This window comes from Macaca mulatta, chromosome 2, assembly GCF_049350105.2.
Source record: "Macaca mulatta isolate MMU2019108-1 chromosome 2, T2T-MMU8v2.0, whole genome shotgun sequence".
Taxonomy (NCBI): domain Eukaryota; kingdom Metazoa; phylum Chordata; class Mammalia; order Primates; family Cercopithecidae; genus Macaca; species Macaca mulatta.
In genome coordinates this window covers 17,872,971-17,895,635 of record NC_133407.1, presented here as the reverse complement: position 1 = coordinate 17,895,635, position 22,665 = coordinate 17,872,971, and the positions used below count along the sequence as shown (strand labels likewise).

Below are 22,665 nucleotides of genomic sequence, written 5' to 3'. Positions count from 1 at the left end.
ATGAAAACTCTTAATGTTGATTTCTCTACTCCAAGTCCAACAAGGTAGTGAACACAAAAGCTATGGCGAGCACTGTGGGTATATTATTAGTAGTACAGTACTCTTGCTGGCAAGTTCCTGATCTGCATCTACACAATGGATGATAATTATGTACATCTACCATTTTTAATATGTAAGAAAAAAAAGGTTGAGCCACAAGATTTTCTTTTAAAGTATGGATCTTTATTTCTGGTGATACTATCAATGATAGTTAATATTCAGAGAAAACATGCTGTTGCTATGCAGGGAGCTCAGCCCTTTCCAAGCATGACCTCATTTCATCTCATAGCCACCCCATGTGGGTAGGCACTGTTAATATCCCTATTTATGCATGAGAAAACCAGGCTTGGAGAAATTTAACACTTTGTCTATGATCGAACGAGTGAGTATCAAAGCTAGTTCTTCAGAGGACTGAGGTCATGGTTTTTAGAAAGAAAGAGTTAAAGAAACTTTGCTGTTTTTTTCTTTAAACCGGGTACCTACCCTTAACCCTGGAATCCCTCCGTGGGGCCTAGTGCCAGTTCCCGTGCCTTCCTACAGTGACCAAGGGCAGGCATGAGTCAAGAAACAACTAGAATGGGGCTGGATCTGCACTGCACAACTGTTCTCTCATATTCATGCTTCCCTCCCAGTCTCTGAGGATTCCCTCCTGCCAAAACATTTTGTGTAGAATTCCAGGGAAATCAGAGTCTATCCCTGTACTAACCAACATATAAAATTCCAATTAGAAGAGAAGTTGTTTGGATTGGTCATGATGGATGGCCTGGTGACAGCTGTCAGTCAGATGAGACATGATGGGCACCAGGACTGAAGGCAGCACAGGAGGTAGGAGAGGAAGGAGTCCTGAGCAAATAGCCACCCTATTTACTTGCAGATGACATCCCCACTTTGCAAAGACATGATGTGGTTATTGATCTCTCACTGAACCTGTAAGAATCAAACACAACAACTCAGTTTTTTTCATTTCATAAATGGTTTCCAAGTGCAGTGAGACATTTAATTTGCAGAACATTGAGCGAAGAGGTGATTTCTGCTGGTTTAGGTAAGAGAGAAGCAATCTAGTGTAATACTCAAGAATGAGCCAGATCTTCTGGATTTAAGGCTTATTCTACAACTTATTAGTTCTGCTATGTTGGGCCAGTGACTTGACATCTCCATGCTTCAGTCTCTTCATCTGTAAAATGGAAATACAAAGCAGGTGGGAGGTGTTGTGAGGATTGAGTAGATAAATGCATGTAAAGTGCTTACAACATTGCCTGACATGTCACTGTTAGCTGTTAGCAGTAGTTGGGTTTTTTATAGAGGGCTGGTGACTTGTGCTTGTCTGAATGCAGGAAACCAGGCCTGTGTAGCCTTAGGTATGTTCTCACACTGAGGTTTTGTAGTTGAGTGCTGACTGTGGTGCATAAACCGAGCATTCGGATACCTACACATCACACCACAAGGTTTTGGAGGGGCTCACTCTGCTTTAATCCCTGTTTCATCCAGTTTCTCTTTTTCTCCACATGCCTTCACAGAGGCAAGGGGAGCATGCTGAGTCTAGAATTTCTAATCAAAGCTAACCACATCCCTGGCATTGTTGGATAATATTACAAATTAGGCACGTTGTTCCTGTTTTGACTCAGAATCACAGCAGGAAGCAGCTAAATAAAACTGAAACAACTCACAAGTGCCTTTCACATCAGTGATTAGGGTAATCGCAGTTCTGTACTTGCCAAAGGGATTCATTCTCTCTTCATTTTTTCCATGGAAAGCTTGCTTTGGGCCACAAGGCCTTCTCTTTGAATGACTGCACCATTATTGGCCAAGTAGTAATAACCTACGCTAAGACTACACAAGCCAAGGCGAGTCAACATCCATAATTGATCCAATAACTTGACCAACGGATAAATGGTACCTGTGGGTTGTTGTGGGATATAAGGAGATGTTGCTTGGGAGCGCCCAGCACAGTTGGTGGCATACAGTAGGTGCATCCTTTCTTACTCCTTCTTACCCTGATTAAGGAGAACACTCTATGCCAAGGCACATACATCTTCTGAACGGTATAAACGGTTGCTACTGAAATTGTCTAGACCAGCAGCAGCAGGATCACCAGGGAGCTTATTAGAACTGCCAACCTTGGGCCCTCCGGGGCCTGTTGCATCAGCATCTGCCTATAACAAGGCCCTCAGTGATTTGTTTGCACACTGAAGTGTGAGAAGCACTGGTGTGAACTCACCAGGCAGAGATGGAACCAGAGATGGAGGTCTTATTAACTTCATGCTAGTAACTCCCTGAGCGAATGGGCCCATGAGGAATAAATTTGGTTTAAAGCCTGGTCATTTGGAAATGAGCTCAATATACTTTACTCAGTCAGCTTGTGTAACAGAACTCTCCAATGGCATGTGGGTGTTTTTCAGCAGTGACAATAAGGTTTATTTTTTAAATGTACTCCACAGACGTTGTTCTGGTGTGGATCTTAATGTGTAGAAAATCAGGCATCTTTTCAGTAGGCATTTCTTTTGTTTCTATGATCATGTTCATGTTAGTTTATAGTATTTGTATTAGTTTATCTGTGGGACTGTCCCTTAATATTTCCCAAAGCAAGAAGACATTTGTGAATGTTTTCAAGATGCATTGTACAAGATACTGTTTTGAATTGGATCTACAGAGGAGATGTTTGGTGGCCTTGGAAAGCCCTGGAGAGTAATAGTGTGGTGCTAAGAAGAGTTGGTCTGAATCAGTTCATTCCTGGGTTGTTTGCTAAGATTATCTGCTGAAGGTGGGTACATGGAAAACAAGATGGTAAGCCAAGGAGGATGAAGGGAGGCATGCTGCTGGACCACTTCCAGCTTCCAAATGTCTGGATCTTGGCCATCCTGCTTTTCCTGCTAACTTAGAACTGAACTGCTTATTCTAGGAAATGAGAGGCACTGGGGCCATGTAGGAAAGGACCCAAGTCCTAGACTTTCAGTAGTTTGCAGGAACAGGGTCCCACCCCTTTTCCAATTGAAATGTAGGCAAGGTGGTGGCAAGCCCATGGCCTAGGCTGTGGGAACTCATAGAACAACCATAGTAATGATTGCTGCCTTGGATTGCAGCCTACTCTGAATATGTGCACCTGTGCTAACTACTTTCAGGTGTGTTGTCTTGTTTCATAGAATCATTACATTTCTATGATGAAGTGAAACCTGTGAATTGGCTCCTCCAGACTTTTCATTTTAATGACAAAAAAGTGGGTCTCCAGAGAGGAGCTGGGATTTTTCCAAGATCTCATAGTTTGTTCCTCACTTTTTGTCCATAGGAGAGTCATAGAAGAACCAGATAATCTTGTCTCTTATAGAAGGAATAGCCTTACCCTTCCACATTTCCGTGGTGGTGGCGTGTTTGCTTTTTATCAGTCTTAACCCGTGGGAGGCTGCACACCTTATGTAAGAGGCTACCTGTTCTGTTTGCTGAACAACAGCCCAGACCCACCACTCAGCATGTCCTTGGCAAGAAGCACAACCTCAGGCTGACACTGTTTCCATGTCCGTGAGAAACGGTGTGTATAAACGATGACCAGTTAGATGCTCATCTGTTGGGAAGACAACAGAGGGCAGAACTGAGCAAACGGCTTCCCTGCTGAAATTACTTGTGTTCAGATCCTAGCTCAGCCTTGTATAAGCTCTTGGTTCTTGGGAGAACGACTTCACCTGTTTTCCTCTCTGAAAAATGGGAGTAGAAATAATGAATACTTTTAATGGGATTATTTTGAGGATAAATGTATTTATGTAGAGAACTTGGCACGGCACAGAGCAAGCACTTAATAAATTTTGACTGTAAATAGTTATTACTGTTCCACTAGATTCAAATTTCTTATCTTTGGCTTTAGCCAGATGAGTGAGGAGCTTTGTACTAAAGTCATGTATTCTCCTCCTCCCTGAAAATTCCTCCACCTGAGTCCTATTGAGGTGCTCTCCATTATAAGAGTCCTGTGAATCAATGTGATCTGTTTACTGTAAAGAATGCGGAGGATGCGGTTCACTGCATTGTTGTGTTATCTTCATGAGGAAGCCAGGAGACATTTATTTTGGCTCTCTGTTTTAGAAAGGTGTTCTCCTCATGAGGACCTGTTTGCCTCTGATCTTTTTTTTTTTTTTTTGAGACGGAGTCTCGCTCTGTCGCCCAGGCTGGAGTGCAGTGGCCAGATCTCAGCTCACTGCAAGCTCCGCCTCCCGGGTTCACGCCATTCTCCTGCCTCAGCCTCCTGAGTAGCTGGGACTACAGGCGCCTGCCACCTCGCCCGGCTAGTTTTTTTGTATTTTTTAGTAGAGACGGGGTTTCACGGGGTTAGCCAGGATGGTCTCAATCTCCTGATCTCGTGATCCGCCCATCTCGGCCTCCCAAAGTGCTGGGATTACAGGCTTGAGCCACCGCGCCCGGCCTGCCTCTGATCTTAAGGACGCTTTGAAGCACACCGAGCAGGGGTCTGCAAACTTCTTTGATAAAGGGCAAGATAGTAAATATTTTCAGCTTTGCAGGGCAGAGTCTCTCTCGCAGCTACTCAACTCTTCTGTGGTAGCAGCCACAGACAGTGTGTAAGCGACTGGACGTGGCTGTGTTCCAGTACAACTTCATTTACAAAAACAGGTCTCAGGCCAACCCCCAATAGAGATATTCATGGTTTTTGTGTTTCTGTCTCAAATGCTAACTATCAGAAAAGCTTAGAGTCAAATCTGAATCCTGCTTCTAGCAAATATGTACCTACACATTTAGTGTACTAATATCACCCTTGCTTACCAGTTTTTACCCTGTGTTCACATGTTTCTATTCCATTTGTCATAATTTTAGCTCCTATCTTGACTTTATCTTCTTTCACTGTTTGTTGTTGTTGTTGTTTTGTTTTTGTTTTTGGAATGGGATAGGACTGTAAGTAAATAAATTGATTATATCTTGCTAGCTTAGAAATCAGGACTTGAGAAACCACTTCTGACTCAAAGTTCAATCTATGTGGTTAAATAGGGAAGCAGACCATGAGATGTACGCCCAGTGGTGCACGTTGCTGACTCGCCAGCTATGTGCAGGCTTTAGCAGTTAGTGTGGTGATGTGTGCTCTCTAACCTGAGATGTTGAGAGAAGGGCAGAGAAGAGGACTTCTTGTAGCCACAAAGTTTCATTCCTTCCTCTATCATTGTTGGAGCATTTCTTTTAAGTGAAAACAGCCTTTTTGGTTTGCAAGCCTAACTCTGGCAGGAAGACAAATTATTTTTTTTACAGTATCAGACACGCTGTTTCCTGTCTATGTTTAACTTGCTAGCAGAACATCTCAGCCAGCTGGTTCCCTCTGGACCCATTGTGTCCTTTTGTCGTTGCTTTACGCCATCCAGCAAACCCACTCTGTGTATTGATCACATGCCTTGAGCATTTTGTTGACTTCCGTTGCTTTCTGAGTAAGGCAGGTCTTAGAAATGCTGCCCTCTTTCTCCCAAATCTCATTTTGTGTTTGTTCAGCTCCAGCACCAGGGAGCTGGCTTCATGGGGAAATGATTAGCTCTTGCATGTAAGAAATGAAAAGAGTAAATGGTGTTTTGGTAGCTCTGGGGGATTTTGGGTATCCTGCCTTGGAACTGTGCACTCACGCCTCAAAATAGCTGGCTTTCCAGCTGTGCATTTTTGTTTCCAAAGAAACAAACCAGATTTACTTTCTGGTCTCAATGCAGAAGGAAAACTAAGTGTGGAAATATGGTTGAGAAAAGTTGTTACAAGAGGAAGAAAATTATGGATTCAAGTTGCTAGTCTCATTCCTGAGAAGAGAAATCAGTTATTTGAGGTGATGACTCAGAGCTGAAGTAGCCTTTGGTTGTGAACCTTGGTTAGAAAGCACACTTGGAATTCATCAATATGGCCCTGTGTCTGGCCAAGGAAATAATAAAGATCTGCATGCTAGAGGACACTGTGATTCAGTTGAAGGAAGCTTAGAATGTATTTGAACTGAATTAAGGCAAAAGCAACTCACTTTTCAAGATTTTTTTTTTTTCTCAAGTAGCAAAGTAAACAAAGCTGCACTGAGGCCAGATGTGATTTCTGGTTGTGAATATTTGTACTCTAGAACTTCATTCTGATATGAATCAGCAGAGTGGAATCTAGTATGGACACAGGCCGTCTCAAATTCCATCTACTGGCTGTGAGTGACCAAGAAAGCAATCGGACCCGTACTGCTGGTGCTGTAGCAAGGTTCTGGTGGTTCCTCTGCAGCCTCAGGTCTCTCCCACTGCAGCCTCCATGTGTTCCATAAACTCCACTCCCATGAGTAATGGCAAGAAGGGTGCACCGAGCCTTTTTGCTGCTTTGCACGTGTCTCAGTGTCCCACCAGGGGGAAAAAAAGGCTCAAGGAGTTAGCTAACCACTGTGAAATTGACTTTTATTTCCACCCACATATACTCCAGAGGCTATATTCACCACCGTTTGGACATCTGGATGACTTGCCTTTGGAAAGTCTTTTTTTATTCTAAATCACTCCTGCATGTTACCTGTTATGGAAAATATCAATTTTGCCATTACAAGTTATGCTTTTTTAAAAAAACAAAATAGTAACTTTTAGAGAAAAAATTTATATTTGCTTATCTACTTTTAAAAATATACATATATATGACTTTTGTTGCCTAATTAGAGGATATAGTTGGTTCCAATGTCAAGAATAATTTATCTGAAATTTAGTCATTAAAATTATTTTCATGTCTTCCATTTTCCAGGCCCCATCCTATTCAAAATACCTGTTTCTTCCACCAGGCTGATGTAGTCATTCTCAGCCTTGGCTGCACATTGGAAACACCTGAGGAGCTTTAAAAACTACTCATTAACTGGGTCTTACTCCTGCTGTTTCTGACTTAATTGGTCTGGGGCCTGGTATCAGGAATTATTTTTTAATTCTTCAAGGTATTTTAATATGCAGCCAACATTGGGAACCACTGGACTCAAGACAGTTTGTTCTGCCAAATCTTTTTATATGTTTCATCACGTTCCCCATGTAACCTGGAAAGGGCTGGTAACAATTAAAGAATGGCAAGTACCACAGGAAGGAGCCAAAATTCTGCCTTCAAAGGTTAGAGGAGAAGAAAAACCAACACCTGTTTTACCCCATCCACGGAGGAATCACAAGACTTTTTAAGTGGGGGTATTATTTTTTTTCTATAACAATTTACAAGCAATTGCTTTAGAACAAGGTCAAGGGCCTGATTGGGAATAGGCATCTTAGCTTTTAAAACTGATTAAACTATACATTAAAGGAAAGCACATTTTAAACCTTCATGTATCCAAAAGGTTGGATGGCAAGGTTTGGGTGCCACTGCCTTGTCAGAGACAAGGCAGGGACCAGGAAGGCTGTGTGCGTGATTTTAGGAGGTAAAGACACTCAGGTGGGAAGGAATTGCAGAAGCCTGTGGTTCACCTGGAAAGCCAGAGAGAGAGAGAGGATGTATTTTGGTGACCTAACAGGTATTGTGAATAATGAATATGCTTTTCCAAAGCGATCTGGTCTCCCTGTTGGAGGGGATCCTGAAATAACTTAAGAAATGCATCTTGCTTTCAGGTTTCCTGAGAACATGAGGGCCCCTAGACAGAATACAAGGTATAATTCAGACGGTCAGCCAGAAAAAGAATTAAAGAATCAGGGCAGGTGTGGGGATCCTAACACAGCCTCAGCTTTTAGTAGTCAGAAGACTTTTCTGTGTAATAACACAGAAGAAAATGAAAAAAAAAATCTTGCTCCAAAGAACATATATGAGGTGTGAAGCTCTCTCTGTGGAGGGACAGATGTGTCATCATTTCTTGGACAAAGCCTGGTACGTTGTAGGTACCCTCCTAATGTTCGTTGCCCTCCTTTTAAAGTCAGAGCAAGAGAGGTAGCAAGAATCTATATCCTAAGGAGGAACATAAAGGATGAAAATCACAGTGGAAGGGATGCCTAAAAGAGCAAAGGCTGAATCAGGGTTTTAATTGCCTGAAATGACCAGTTTTCCAAAACTTATCAGGTAGGTGTAAAATCAGACATATAGGTTCAAACAATCAATTGCAAAGGAGCACTTATCAAAACAGTGGCTGGGAATCTGCCCCTGTGATGAAGACCCCAGGGTGTAGAGGTAAGTTAAGGTCATTCTGAAATCTGGATGATCTTGCTGAAAGAGTCAAAACAAAACAGAAAGAACAAACCATCAAGAGCCTTAAACTCCACTCGCTGGAAGAGGAGGTGAGAGTCCTGCTGTAATCTTTGCTACACAGATTACATTCCAAGTATTATATCTGTGTTTAGCAAAACACATGATGAAGGATCTTAAATAGCCAAGCGTGGTTTTGGAGAATAGATCACTTTATCCGTAGAAAAAAGGTCCTGGCATTTATTGGATGCTGTATGCTGGGCAGGCTGATTTTAGGGTCTGATAAATATGTCAGACTTTAGAGTCTCATAAATATATATCTTGAAAAGTAACCGAAGAAAACATGGCTGTTCAACCTGAAAATGAAGTGATTTAGGGGATATGAGTTTAATGTCCAGCAGCAGTTTTAAGTGTTCTCATCCCATAGAAAATGGATTCATTTTGTTGCTTTTTGCTTTAGAGAACAGCAGAAAGGCCAGTAATAGAAGTACACAGAGGCTCCATTTGACTTAATGTAAAGAATAATTTTAAAAATATCCCAATATTTAGTCTTTATCCCAATATATCTACAGTTAGAAATATTGTGATTTGATTAAGGAATGATAACAAAGGAGTGGTGTCCTTCTACCGTAACATTTTCAGGCAGAGGTTTTACCTTTACCTCTCATGGGAATTCTAAAAGACGTTATCATACTGGATTAGAATACATGCAAGGCTTTTCCATCTGGGAGAGAGATAAGAAGGAAATAATACAAAGGAGACTGTGCCATGGGATAGGACAGATGGAGAATAGCTTTGTTCTGAAATATGTGCAGTTGGAATAAAACAACCACATTGATTGGAGAGAATGCTGCTTTCATCATTTGGGGAAAAAATACTCTCAAACTATATCCAGAATGTCAAACAGTGCTGTCAATAGCTAGAAGTTAAATTAAATCCTGCCTTGCTAGTGAGCTTACTGTCCTTTCATTGTTTAATTAAAATGACTTTTTATTGTTTGCTTAAATTGGTGTGCTTTTTACTGGGATGATGGACGGGGAAGCATATCTCATTCTACATTCCTCCACCAGTTAATTGACTAGAAAATTATCATGGACCATTTTCTCATTGGCTAGTGCTGAATACAACCATACCAGAGCTTTGCAAGTAATTCCACTATGAAAAATTTTTGTAGGAGGAAAGCATCTCTATGGCAGAGTACCAAAGAACTTAATTTTTGCTAAACTCTTTAGCAAAAATAAAATTTACCTCTGAAACTTGAATGCGTAAATGAATTACTGCAAGAACTTTTAAATGCAGATTCTGATTCAGTTAGTTGAGGACAGCACTAAGACTCTGCATTTCCAGTAAGTTCCCAGGGGATGCTGATGGCTGCTGGTCTGGGGACACACTTAGAATAACAAGGTGACAAGTTATTCTGTATGTAACATGTCAACAAAATTTTTAAAGGTGCAGAAAATGATGGCAGGATCTTTGAACTCTGCAGTTGAAGTATATATGTGAGTGCTTAGCTTTTGCTTTCTTTCTGTGTGTGTGTGTACAGACACTCAGACACAGATACCTTCACCTATATACATCTGAATATATATGCATTCCAGTCCGTATTCAAATCTCTTCAAGGTTATGGATCTGTTGTTTAAATTCAGCATCCAGTCAAGGACAACACATTAGAATTGATTGTTTTGCCTCTACAGCGTGTTTTGGGTTTTCATGACATTGACTTTGATTTGACTAGGTCATTTCCTTTATAAAGGCATTTTCTAGATTTGTCTGATGATTTGATTAATTCAGATTAAACATTTCTGTAAAGAGTCTACTGGTGTTTTTATTGTAGGAAGTTTTTTTAAAAACAGTAATTCTGCAAAAAAAACAAGGTTTTGCATTTATATTCAGTCATATTATTATCAAGACGACTGCAGATGCATACTTGGATGATAAAACCAGTCAGAAAACTCAAGAAAATGATAACTATAAAAGTCAGGAATAGTGATTACTTTTTAGAGGAAGGGAGGGATCTCCGATTGAGTTGGGGAACATGAACAGACTTCTGGGATGGCCAGCAAAATTATATTTTCTGACCTGACCAGTGGTTACAAGAGTGTTGACTTTATAATAATTCACTAAGCCAGACACTTGTTTTATGTACTTTTCTCTATCTGTGTTTCATTTTGGAATGAATTCTTTTTCATAAGAGAGAAATCAGAGTAATTTCTCTGATTCTGAAGGCCATACCGTGCTCTTGGGCTAAGTATATTATTTTAAATTACCCTTAGGAGAAAGGAAAGAGAAAGAGAAGGCTAACTTTTTTTTTTTTTTTGAGACAGGGTCTCGTTCTGTTGCCCAGGCTAAAATGCAGTGGTGCCGTTATAGCTCACTCTAGTCTCGAACTTCTGGGCTCAAGTGATCCTCTTGCCTCAGCCTTTTAAGTAGCACAGATTATATGCCCATACCACCACATCCAGCTAATTATTTTTAATTTTTAATTTTTATACAGACAGAGTCTCACTATATTGCCCAGACTGGTCTCAAACTCCCTGGGCTCAAGTGATCTTCCCACCTCAACTTCGCAAAGTGCTGGGATTACAGGTGTGAGCTACCATGTCTGCCCCCATTTTTGTTTTTTTAATCATCTGAGTGGTTTCAAAGCTTTTGTTCTTTCCATACCACCAAGCTGTCTCCTTAACAATGAACTCTGAGATCCATTTAATAATTCTGAAAATTTCCAGTCACTTCTGTCACACATAGAGGCCAGACTTGGTTGCAAATAAGGAGCCATTTGCAAATGTCAGAGTCTTGTTACATAAATATTTTTTTAAAGACAAATGTCAAATTCTTTTTTTATCTGTCTTCCAAAGATAAGTGTTAATATGCCATAAAAAAATACGAACTGGCAGAAAACCTCAAGGGGAAATCCTGTGGTATACTTTCCTTTGGAGTGATTGAAAAGTAAACAATTTGTCTTATAACTTTAATTTGCATGTGCGCACACACGCACATGCGCGTGCACACGCACACACGTTGCTCTCAGCCTCTTTTAAATCCTTTGTTATGCCGACACTAGTTCCTAAAAGGAACTTAAAACTGAACCTCCCTAATTCACTATTTTAAATAAAAGTCACTTGGTTAAAAAAATAAAAACATTAAATTAAGGCCAACTTGGTAAGTAAAATCCTCTGTGGATCAGTTAATGTGTCTTGATAAAAAGCAAATCAACATAGCTGAATCTGGGAGATAGGCTCCTACTTTAATACTTGAAGTAGTTTGGCAATTCCTCCACTCCATAAAGGAGTTTAGGGCATAAATTTAGTGGGATACGTGGATGATAGTTTTTCACCCACCTTGGTGTATTAGTACACTACTGAGCTCAGATGCCAAGAGAGATTTTTGTGAAGTTGGCAGTGAAGCTCTAACCACAAGAATGTTCACATGCCAGCATGTTCACCTAAAGCAAGAGTATATATACAACTGGCTGAGATCCAAAGAAGGAAACTATGCTAAAGAGAGATAGCTGAGGGGAAGGCAGAACTTCCTGTCTCAAGTCATGTTAATTATAACATTAAAAGGACAGCATTCATTTATTGAGTACTTACTAGGAACGGCTTTTACTTAGCAAGAATACTTATTTACTAAGTAGACAAAAATGTTGTAGAAGCAACCAAGGCTCAGTATCCTCCTCTGTAAAACAGGGATAAGAGAATCTAACTCATATATTGGGTTGTTGGAGAAATAAAGTAGATCATGTTTACAAAATAAATTGCCCAGTGCCTAACCCAACAAAGAACATCATATATGAGTTATCTTTCTTATTGTTACAAGATTTCGAAGTAGGGCTTCTCCTCATTCTCCACTGCGGAGCTGCCTTCGCACTCCACAGAAGCTGTGACAGCACCCACCGTTGTCCATGTGCAGCACAACAAATCAAGCCGGGCAGATCTACCATTGGCACTAGTTACCAACTTCCTAGAGAGACCCATCAGTCCCAAAATCCCCGCTCTAGGAGTCCTGGAGAAGAGACTAACGCCCAAATGCCTTCACTCTGCCAAAGGAGCTTCCCTTTTTTGTGTGTGTGTGCCATGGACTTCTTGAAGTAAGGAAGCCTGTGGACCTCTTCTCACTGTGATATTTTTTAAATGCATAAAATAGAACACGGAGTATGTCAAAGAAAACCAATTACACTGACATACAATGATCAAATATTTTAAAAATGAATTTGTGTTACAGTAATATGTGTTTCTATAGTAATGCTTTTAAATACCAATAGCAGCAGATCTAAACAACTGAAGTGTCTAAATGATGAGCGTAAGTCACATGCTGAGATGTCTGCAACGACAAAGTCATAGGTACAGCTAATACTAGGAAATATTAATTTTTCATTAAAGGTTAGAGAAAATAAAAAAGATGCAATTTTTGCCCATTCAGATTCACAGACCCACTGAACCCTATTTACCGAGCCCAGGCTAAAAATGTTTACTATTATAGCCTCATTTTTGTATGGGCCTTGGAGAAATTCCACCCTTATTTTTCATGCCCTTCAGAGCTAGATCTAGTTCGATGTTATTACTATTCACGGAATGTCCTAATAGTGCAACAATTATGCTTTGAGCTCTGCTAAGGTCTAGGCCATGACAATAGGCTCTGAGAAAAGAAAAAGATTTTGGGGTTCTCCTTCACATAAAACTTTTTATTTCCTGGCAGGAAAAGGATGCATATTTACAGAGACACTGCTAAACTGTGGTTCTTAGTTCAGAGGAAAGGAAATAGTCCCTATACCCAAAATATAGTCCTTTAGACACATTATACAAGAATTGCCAGCGTCGCTCGGTGGATGGCTGTAAAATCACTTAGTCCAGGCTACACTAAAGAAAAACACTTCATCAAATTGGGACCCCCCACCCCCGCCCGCACACACACAGGGTCTTGCTCTGTTACCCAGGCTGGAATGCAGTGGTAGGATCCTAGTGTGCTGCAGCCTTGAACACCTGCCTCAAGTAAAGTAATCCTCCTGCCTCAGCTGCCCTAGTAGCTGGGACTACAGGAAGCACCACAGTGCCTGGCTAATTTTTTTTTTTTTTTTTTTTTTCCAGTTTGTGTAGAGACAGTCTCACGATGTTGCCCAGGCTGGTCTCGAACTCCTGGGCTCAAGTGATCCTCCCGCCAAAGTGCTAGGATTTCAGGCGTGAGCCACCACACCCAGCCTAAAGTCATTGTCATTCTTAGTTGGCTCTCACCAATATGAAGTTAAGAGATCAGGCATGGGGTTGAGATCAGAAGTCTCTCCAGTCAGGCAGTGCTCATTTTAAATACCAGCTTTGCTGTGGCCTAAATTTATCATCTTGGAAAATTACTTAAACTGTCTGACCTTTAGCTTCCCTATCTGTAAAATGGGGTTTATAATAATAGCAGTTTCTATCTCATAGGGTTTTTCTGGCAATTAAATTTAAATGTTTTATAAAATCCTTAGCACACAGCCAGGAACTTAGTAAGTGTTCAGATACGAGTTTCTCTGTAACTGGAGGCTGATGAAAAGAAACATTTCCTGTTGGTCTCCGAGTAAAGGAGATGCTGGCTTGTACCTACACCTAGAGCTGTTGGGTTTTCTAGTAGCAACCCAAGGGTTAATACTGCCAGAGGGTGTGGGTGGCTTCTGTTTAGATAAAGCCACATCCCAAAGCTTCCTTCCAACCTTGGTTGCTATTGTTAGAGTTTTTCACCACCTCTTTGAAGTTTCAAGATTGACAGATGTTATTCGAGAATTCCTCCTCCCGCCAAAAGTTTTTTAAGTGTAAGTTTTCTAAAGAAATAACAGGAAATTTTAGGAGAAAGTAAAACTTTGGTTTCTGACATTGAACTGGGGATTTCTAGAATCTTCCTCAGTCAGTGCTGCACATACACTTAAGGGGATTTCTGTTTTTGTGTTTCCTTTAGGCTAAAAAGGAATTGAAATGAGCAAAGAAGACTGTTTTTATAGATAGTTAGGAATTATAAATTAAAGGTAGCCATGATGAATCAACATTCCATTTGGACATTTTAGTGAATTAAGGACACAGCTAAGTAATGATGCAGTTAATATTTAAATTTTTCCAAATTTCATTTTCTCATACGTGAAAAAAAATTGACTACATATTCACATTTGGCCAAAGTGAAGTCTCTCGAGATTCTGCCAATGAGGTTATTAAAGTGACACCTCTAGAACAGGGGTCGGCAAAGTTTTTCTGTGAAGGGCCAGACAGTAAATATTTTAGGCTTTCTGGGCCAGATAAGATCTCTGTTGCACGAACTTCTTAGTTTTATTGTTTTTTAAACAACTGTTTAAAAATGCGGGGAAAATCATTCTTAGGTCATAGGACTATACAAAAGCAGGCCATGGGCTCTTGAGCCATAGTTTGTCAAACCTTGCTATAAAATATTAGAAATTTGAGAAATATCATTCCACATAAGTTATCATTCAGTTTCTAAAACACGTTTGTTGAATACCATAAATTGCCCCATTCTGCCCCGGGTACTGGGTATAGCATGGTGACCAAATAGATCTGGCCACTACCCTGCTTTGTCAGGGAGAAGCAATCAGATAATCAAGTGGATTTATGATTATAAGACATTCCATGTAGTTACAGACACAGAGAATGGAGACAAGTGGGTACTTCAAGCAAACACATTCATTGGATACCACAGATAATAGAGGTGGAGTTTCAGGGAGGGAACATTGTGGAAGTGGTAAGTCTAAGTGGAAATGCCGACTGCTGGATCGGCTGTTGTGGTTGAACATTAGTTCGTCTGCCCCCTTAATTTTGTTCTCCAGGTTTATACTTTGCTGGACAACAGGGACAGTCCATACATCTCCACAAGAGCATCTTTTTTTCTTTTGCATTTGAATCGTTCTGGAATTGCTTTGTCCCACCCCATTTCTGCCCTACTCTTGCCTGTTCTTTATCCCAACCCAAGCCTCCCAGTGTGAGTAAGAATTTATGTTTTTAAGGGTCAGTCACCAAATTTTCTCACTTTCCCTATATTTTTTAAATGCATTCATGTATCTTTCCAAAAAATGTTAATTTTTTTTCTCTTGGTTTCTGGAATTCTGATATATTGGGGTTACTTCTCTGGTTACTAGACCCAAGATTTTCATTTAGAATATACAGTCAGTGGAAGTTGGCATTTCTACTTAGACTTACCTTAAGAACAAATAATCATATTAAACCTTAAAAATTGATATATACTAGCTTCATTTCTCACTGTGTTTTGTTAAATGAAAGTATCAGATTCTGGGCCAGGTGTAGTGGCTCACGCCTGTAATCCCAGCACTTTGGGAGGCCAAGGCAGGCAGATCATGAGGTCAGGAGTTCGAGACCAGCCTGGCCAACATGGTGAAACCCCGTCTCTACTAAAAATACAAAAAAAAAAAAAAAAAAAAAATTAGCTGGGCGTAATGGTGCACGTCTGTAATCCCAGCGACTTGGGAGGCTGAGGCAGGAGGTGAGGTTGCAGTGAGCAGAGATCGCACCATTGCACTCCAGCCTGGGTGACAGAGCAAGACTCCATCTTCAGGAAAAAAAAAAAAAAAAACACGAAAGTATCAGATGCTGTATATAACCTGGCGTTCATCATCGTGAGCCAGGAAAATTTAGGACATGAACACACACGAGTTTAGGAGAGGAGTTTAATAAGCAGAAGAGAAGAGAAGGAGAAACAACTCTCTATAGAGAAAGAGGTCTCCAAGCAGAAACGACGGGCTGGCGGTGAATGTGCTGGATTTTATAGTCCGGTTTGAGGAGGCGGTGTCTGATTTACATAGGGCTCACAGATTGGTTCATTCAGGTATGACGTTTACATAGTGCATGGGGAGGACTGGTCACCCCACCCTAATCTTATGCAAATGGACTTTCCAGTTGATCAGCACCATCTTGTCTGCTCTTTACTGTACACATGGCTGACAGAGAAGGGAAGATGGAGCCACCGTCTTGAACATCTCCTTACTTCCTGCCGGCATTCACCCGTGCAAGCTCCCAGCTTGCCTGTGTCTGAAGCTCGACTTTACAGGCTGCTGTTTGTTAGCAAATGATTTGGGGCTGCTTTTCATTAAAACGAAAAGCCTTACCTTGGACTCCCATACCCTTACTATCTGCCCAAGTAATTTCTTCTTAACTCCTTTATCAATACCATTTAGGTAATAGGTTCCCCTCGAGAGAATTTGGTTGTATCCTCATTCCACCTAGACTATATTCTCATCACTTCTTTTTTTTTTCTCTTCAAACACCTACTGTAGGTGAAAACGGACAATTGAATAATCAAAAGATCCTTCTCTGACATGGAGTTTGTTTCCCTACCACCTACCCGTTTTTTCCTTTCTATTCCCCAGGTGCAGGGTGGTCAGTATGGGAGAATTGCTCTTCCTTAGATAGATCATATATTCTTTCTCCTGAACAGAGCACTCTTTCCACTCATCACTGACTTTTCCCATTCTTCAGAGACCAACTTAAAGGCAATTTTTTGCTACTGTGCCTTCCATGTTTCTCTAAACTCTTCCACATTCCACTAACATATAGATTGCATTGTACATTTAGCCCCTATCCCAGATGCCATATATTCCTTATTTGTATATATGCCCTAAGTCCTCTATTGGGTACTCTGAGGGCAGTGCCATGCCCAACGTAGACACTCAGTAGTGATATATTTAACGAATGATTCTAGGATCTGAGCATGATTAATGGGTACTTTGGAGGGCGGATAGATGACACATAAAGCAGTAGAATTCTGGCATGTTTGCCCAATGAAAACAGCCCAGCACAAGCTCCCATTGAACTAGAGCTGCCTTTTGCTGTCTCCTGTCCACTGTCTGTTTCTATTCATGTCCTTCTTCCAAAGAGGAAAACTGTTTCACCAGAGCCAACAAGGCCAGCATATGAACCAAAGTTTGAAGCACAAGATATTATAGTTAGATATCTGGTGCTAAGGACTCTATTCATCAGCTCACAGGGGCCTGCTCCGGAATTCCAAGTCATAAAACTGCAACGTTTCCATTGTTAACTGATCTTACCTTTGTGGCAATGTTTCCATCGTTGCTATTAAATATTTCAGTTCCATGAAACTACAATTTACATGCACACTGAAAAGAGAAATGGTGGGTGGTGTAAGATACCTGTCCAAAGAGATCCTTTCCACGGACTCCTCTCCCTGTCACCCATAGGCCTAGGGTAGCCTGAATGCTGATCAGGGCAGAACACGTTGGAGCTTGAAAAAGAGCAAAGATTTTGGTGGAAACCGTGGCATGCTCTGTGTTTTTACCAGATATCATACATGCAAATTTTTTGAAGGCAGAAGCTGTGTCATTTTTTTCCACGTTCCCAATGTTCTGAGCTTCGATAACACTCAATAAATGCTTTGTCTTTTTATTTGGCAGTATTGAGGATCTGCCGTGTGCTACGTGCAGTTTACTGTAGTGAAGAAGACATGGTCCCTGCCAGCATGGAGTTCCCTGTCTGTGGGGGATGGGGAAAGTGGGGAAAGACAGACGTGAAATCAAGAGGTGGAGTCATAGGTCATTTAATTTAAGTTGCACTGAATTGTTACCTAGGAAAGGTATAAGATGCAATGAAAATGTATAAAATAAGACAATTTTCCAAGTTTTTCTAGGTCTCTCTTAAGGAGTGACATTTAAGCTGAAATTTGAAGGAAGAGTAGGAGATGTCAAATAGATGGCCAGAGGCAGGGAAGACTGAACAAGTGTGCACTGGCATCCCTGAAATAAAAATTAACAATGTAGTATCTACAAAAACTATACAGACGCTAAAATCTATAGATGTTCGGGCATGAACCCGCTTCCTGACAGTACATACCTACCACATCCAACTCCTTCTCTCCTTGTTTTGTTTCCCCATCAGAATACAACACCAGCAATCCTGACTTGTTGCTAGTCATATTTCAAGTGACAGGCATCAGCCTCCTGCCACCACTGGGAGTTGCCATATCTGTCATCATCATCTTCTACTGCTACCGCGTTAACCGGCAGCAGAAGCTGAGCTCATCCTGGGAAGCTGGCAAGCCACGGAAGCTCATGGACTTCAGCGAGCACTGTGCCATCATCCTGGAAGACGACCGCTCCGACATCAGCTCCACATGCGCCAACAACATCAACCACAACACAGAGCTGCTGCCCATTGAACTGGACACCCTGGTGGGGAAAGGTCGCTTTGCTGAGGTCTATAAGGCCAAGCTGAAGCAGAACACTTCAGAGCAGTTTGAGACAGTGGCAGTCAAGATCTTTCCCTATGAGGAGTATGCCTCTTGGAAGACGGAGAAGGACATCTTCTCAGACATCAACCTGAAGCATGAGAACATACTCCAGTTCCTGACAGCTGAGGAGCGCAAGACGGAGTTGGGGAAACAGTACTGGCTGATCACTGCCTTCCATGCCAAGGGCAACCTACAGGAGTACCTGACGCGGCATGTCATCAGCTGGGAGGACCTGCGCAAACTGGGGAGCTCCCTCGCCCGGGGCATTGCCCACCTCCACAGTGATCACACTCCGTGCGGGAGGCCCAAGATGCCCATCGTCCACAGGGACCTCAAGAGCTCCAATATCCTCGTGAAGAACGACCTGACCTGCTGTCTCTGTGACTTTGGGCTTTCCCTGCGTCTGGACCCTACTCTGTCTGTGGATGACCTGGCTAACAGCGGGCAGGTAAGTTAGAGATAGTGCTAGATTCCCTTTACCTTGAGCCTGGCCTCACCCTACCTCTTGATCTGTATCTCCTGGCTCTTATCTCAAACAGCCCTATACTCTGGACGCTGGTTTAGAGAATCTAGCCAAAGTACCGAGTCTGCCTTGAGCATGCTCTGCTCTCTCCTGCCTGAGCATTTTTGCTAATGGACAGCATTTCTCCTCCTGTCTTCAAATCCCTCCCAATTCAGCACATTTTTTCCTCCTGGATCAATTCTCATTTCTCTTCCAGCAAATGCTTTTTCCTTTTTTCAAGCACTGTCAGTACTTTACCTCTATTTTTTCCCTCTCTTATGGTTGTACTCAGTCCTTTCTACTCTATATTAGCTGTAGTTGTGTTGGTTTCTTTGTATGATTCTTTGTATTAATAGGGTCGTGGAAGGCCTATTAATAATGTCATGGATCTCCCTGAAGTCCAAATCTACATCCACATGGTCACCCAAGATACCTAGCACAATGCCTCGAACATTGAAAGTAAAATAAGTACTTGTCAACTGAGTGAGCGCTTCCGCTCTTGAAGCACTCTCACAGATTAAAATGGAAATGTTTTTGGCTAAGAAACTATCGGAAGGTGATTAGAAATCACCACAACATCTTATAAATGACAAGCCCAGTGTTTTCACACAGTGGAGTCTGTGGAGAGCAGCACTGTCTTCTTTAGCCAGGTGGCAGGACACACTCTGAAGCATATGGTTACTGCTCAGTCAGCCCTGTGTCCATGGCAGCACACACAGTGTTGAGGTAAACATCGAAACATGGGCAGCCTAATGTGCCAGAGTAATGAGCCATGCAATGACCTCTTGAGAAGAAAAACTGTTTCTAATACATGCCAATGAGAAACATTCCTTGGAATGATAATATCAACTCACTCGGCTTCCCTAGATCCTTGGGAAGGCAGGACTTTATTGTTATTTAGTCAGTCTATACATACTACAATACTAAATATTTAAGTGATCCATTCCCTGGAATATTTTTTTCCTTTTTCATATGGATCCCACGTTTGCATATTATCAGTCATAGAGATTAGCACAGGCCTAAAAGTCAAAATAAAACTACATGGCCCACACGTGAAAATTATAAAGTGATCCAGATTTGGTCTTTTACTGTGAAAATGCTTTTATACAATTTAATTTAGTAGAGATGATATGCAATGGTACTATATCCTTTGCACACTGGAATGTGCCATGGGATAAATAAAGATTAAGACTCAGTCCTGAAGTGATCAAAACTGATAGCAGTTATTATTTTTACCATAAGTCGTGGAGCTTCAGGAATAAAAAAATAAACTTAATTTTGAAAAGCAAAAATAAACATTTAAAATACCACAAATGTTGTCTCTCAGGTTATCTGTAAGGATGTTACTGAAAAATGTGATGACACAAGTCATGGGGTTAGATAAGGCAGCTCTGGGGTTTGGCACTTGCCTATTTTGGCATGCTTTGTTTATAGTCTTTAGAGCGTTTTCAGGGAGAGAACATCTCTTAAAAAATAACCATCTACCTGTACCTTTCTGTGCATTTCTCATTCTTTAAAACAGCCCTGTGATTTTTGTAAAAAAATCCTTTGCACATGTCAGGAGCCACTATCAGCTATATTGTGAAAATAAAAATGCAGCTGGAATTAAATGATGGGCCTCACTGTCTGTTTTTGCTATAGGTGGGAACTGCAAGATACATGGCTCCAGAAGTCCTAGAATCCAGGATGAATTTGGAGAATGTAGAGTCCTTTAAGCAGACCGATGTCTACTCCATGGCTCTGGTGCTCTGGGAAATGACATCGCGCTGTAATGCGGTGGGAGGTAGGTATGGACCAGCATCACTGTGTAGTGGTAAACTTGTCTTCAAAATAAGATCATGTGTTGGCCGGGCACGGTGGCTCACGCCTGTAATCCCAGCACTTTGGGAGGCCGAGACAGGCGGATCACGAGGTCAGGAGATCGAGACCATCCTGGCTAACGCTGTGAAACCCTGTCTCTACTAAAAAAAAAAAAAAAAAATTAGCCAGGCGCGGTGGCGGGCGCCTGTAGTCCGAGCTACTCGGGAGGCTGAGGCAGGAGAATGGCGTGAACCCGGGAGGCGGAGCTTGCAGTGAGTGGAGATCCGGCCACTGCACTCCAGCCTGGGCGACAGAGCGAGATTCCATCTCAAAAAAAAAAAAAAAAAAAAAAAGATCCTGTGTTGCTTCATTATTCCAGGGGTTACAAAGCAGTTATTAGAGCTACTTGAGATCTGATATTATGCAACCATCCCAGAACTATTTGGGGTTGTGCTAAACAGCCTAGGTTTTTAAACCGAAAGCCACATTTAGAGCATAAAGCTTTGTATCTCCTTTTATAAAGCTTTGTATAATTACTCTTCTCTTGACACATCTCTTCACAATTATTTAAATATCTGGCAAGAGATGAATACTAATAAAATGTGTAAGAATTACCTCTAATGATCATAGGATGATATTCAGATAAGCATCTGATTTCTTTTACTTTGTGTTTTAAGGTTTTTCAGAATTATGTCTGGGAAAAGGATTTGATTCAAAATTTAGTTTTATGGACATGACATTCTTTTATTGGGCAAAAAAAGAAAATCATTGTTTGAGATATTTGTTTAGGTTTTGAAAATTCTAGTGAAGAGGTTATTGAGGAAAGCTGTCCTTTCGCTGCTTAAGCCTGCAAGACTGATTGGGAGGCCTACTTTTCTCCTGAAAAGCCCAAGGTGTCCAGCTGGCTTGCTCTTTTTCTCCCCAAGTTCAGCCACCTACTGTTTGTTTTTCTATTAGGATCATTTTTCCCTGAACACACTGTCGTAGCCTCCCAGATGCCCTCTGCTATGTCTTCTTTGCAGGTTGTATGCTGAGTCCTTTTCACTTTAGAGGCTGTTACTACTATTGACCGTGAACCTGTAGATAGGATGAGCAACAAACATCTGGGGTGCCAGGGTGAGGCTATTCTAGGAAGTGTTGTCCCCTAGTGTCCAAGAGACAAGAACAGTTAAGGTGTACATTACTATACCCTTTCCTGACTCTTCTCAGTACCGTGGAGGGCAGATGAATGACACATAAAGCAACAGAATTCTGGCATGCTTGTCCAATGAAAGCAGCCCAGCACAAGCTTTCATTGAACTAGAACTGCCTTTTGCTGTCTCCTGTCCACTGTGTGTTTCTATTCATGTCCTTCTTTATTTCTCAGGTGAGAAAGGGTCTTAGGTCTCACCTGAGAAATCTGTGCACCCAAGTTCATCCTGGTTGGCTGCCAAATGAAGCCAAACTAACTCCATTCCTTTTTTTTTTTTTTTTTAAAGACAGAGTCTCATTCTGTCACCCAGGCTGGAATGCAGTGGCTCAGTCTTGGCTCACTGCAACCTCCGCCTCCTGGGTTCAAGTGATTCTCCTGGCTCAGCCTCCTGAGTAGCTGAGATTGTAGACACGCACCACCACACCCAGCTAATTTTTGTATTTTTAGTAGAGATAGGGTTTCACCATGTTGATCAGGCTGGCATCGAACTTTTGACCTCATGATCTGCCTGCCTTGACCTCCCAAAGTGCTGAGATTACAGGCGTGAGCCACCGTGCCTGGCCTCCATTCCATTTTTAACTTTTTGTTTTGTAATAATTTTAGACTTACAAAATAGTTGCAAAACTAGTGGAGTTTCTATATACTCTTCACTCAACTTTGCCTGTTGTTAATATCTAACCTAAACCATAGTATGGCTGTCAAAAACAGCAAATTAGCCTGGGTTCAGTGTTCTTAATTAATCCATATACCTATCTGTACTTCCAAGTCCCCAGTAATGTTCTGTTCTGAA

At 41.4% G+C, this 22,665-nt stretch overlaps 1 protein-coding gene across 4 annotated transcripts in view; it reads left to right on the top strand.

The window, feature by feature from the left end:
• Positions 1–22,665, top strand: part of TGFBR2 (transforming growth factor beta receptor 2) — an 88,020-nt gene that overhangs the window by 47,251 nt on the left and 18,104 nt on the right. For all 4 annotated transcript variants that reach the window (XM_077990475.1, XM_015132323.3, XM_015132324.3 and 1 more), the window contains 2 exon segments: positions 18,030–18,829; positions 20,525–20,666. In XM_077990475.1, coding sequence (XP_077846601.1) covers positions 18,030–18,829; positions 20,525–20,666 — 942 coding nt within the window.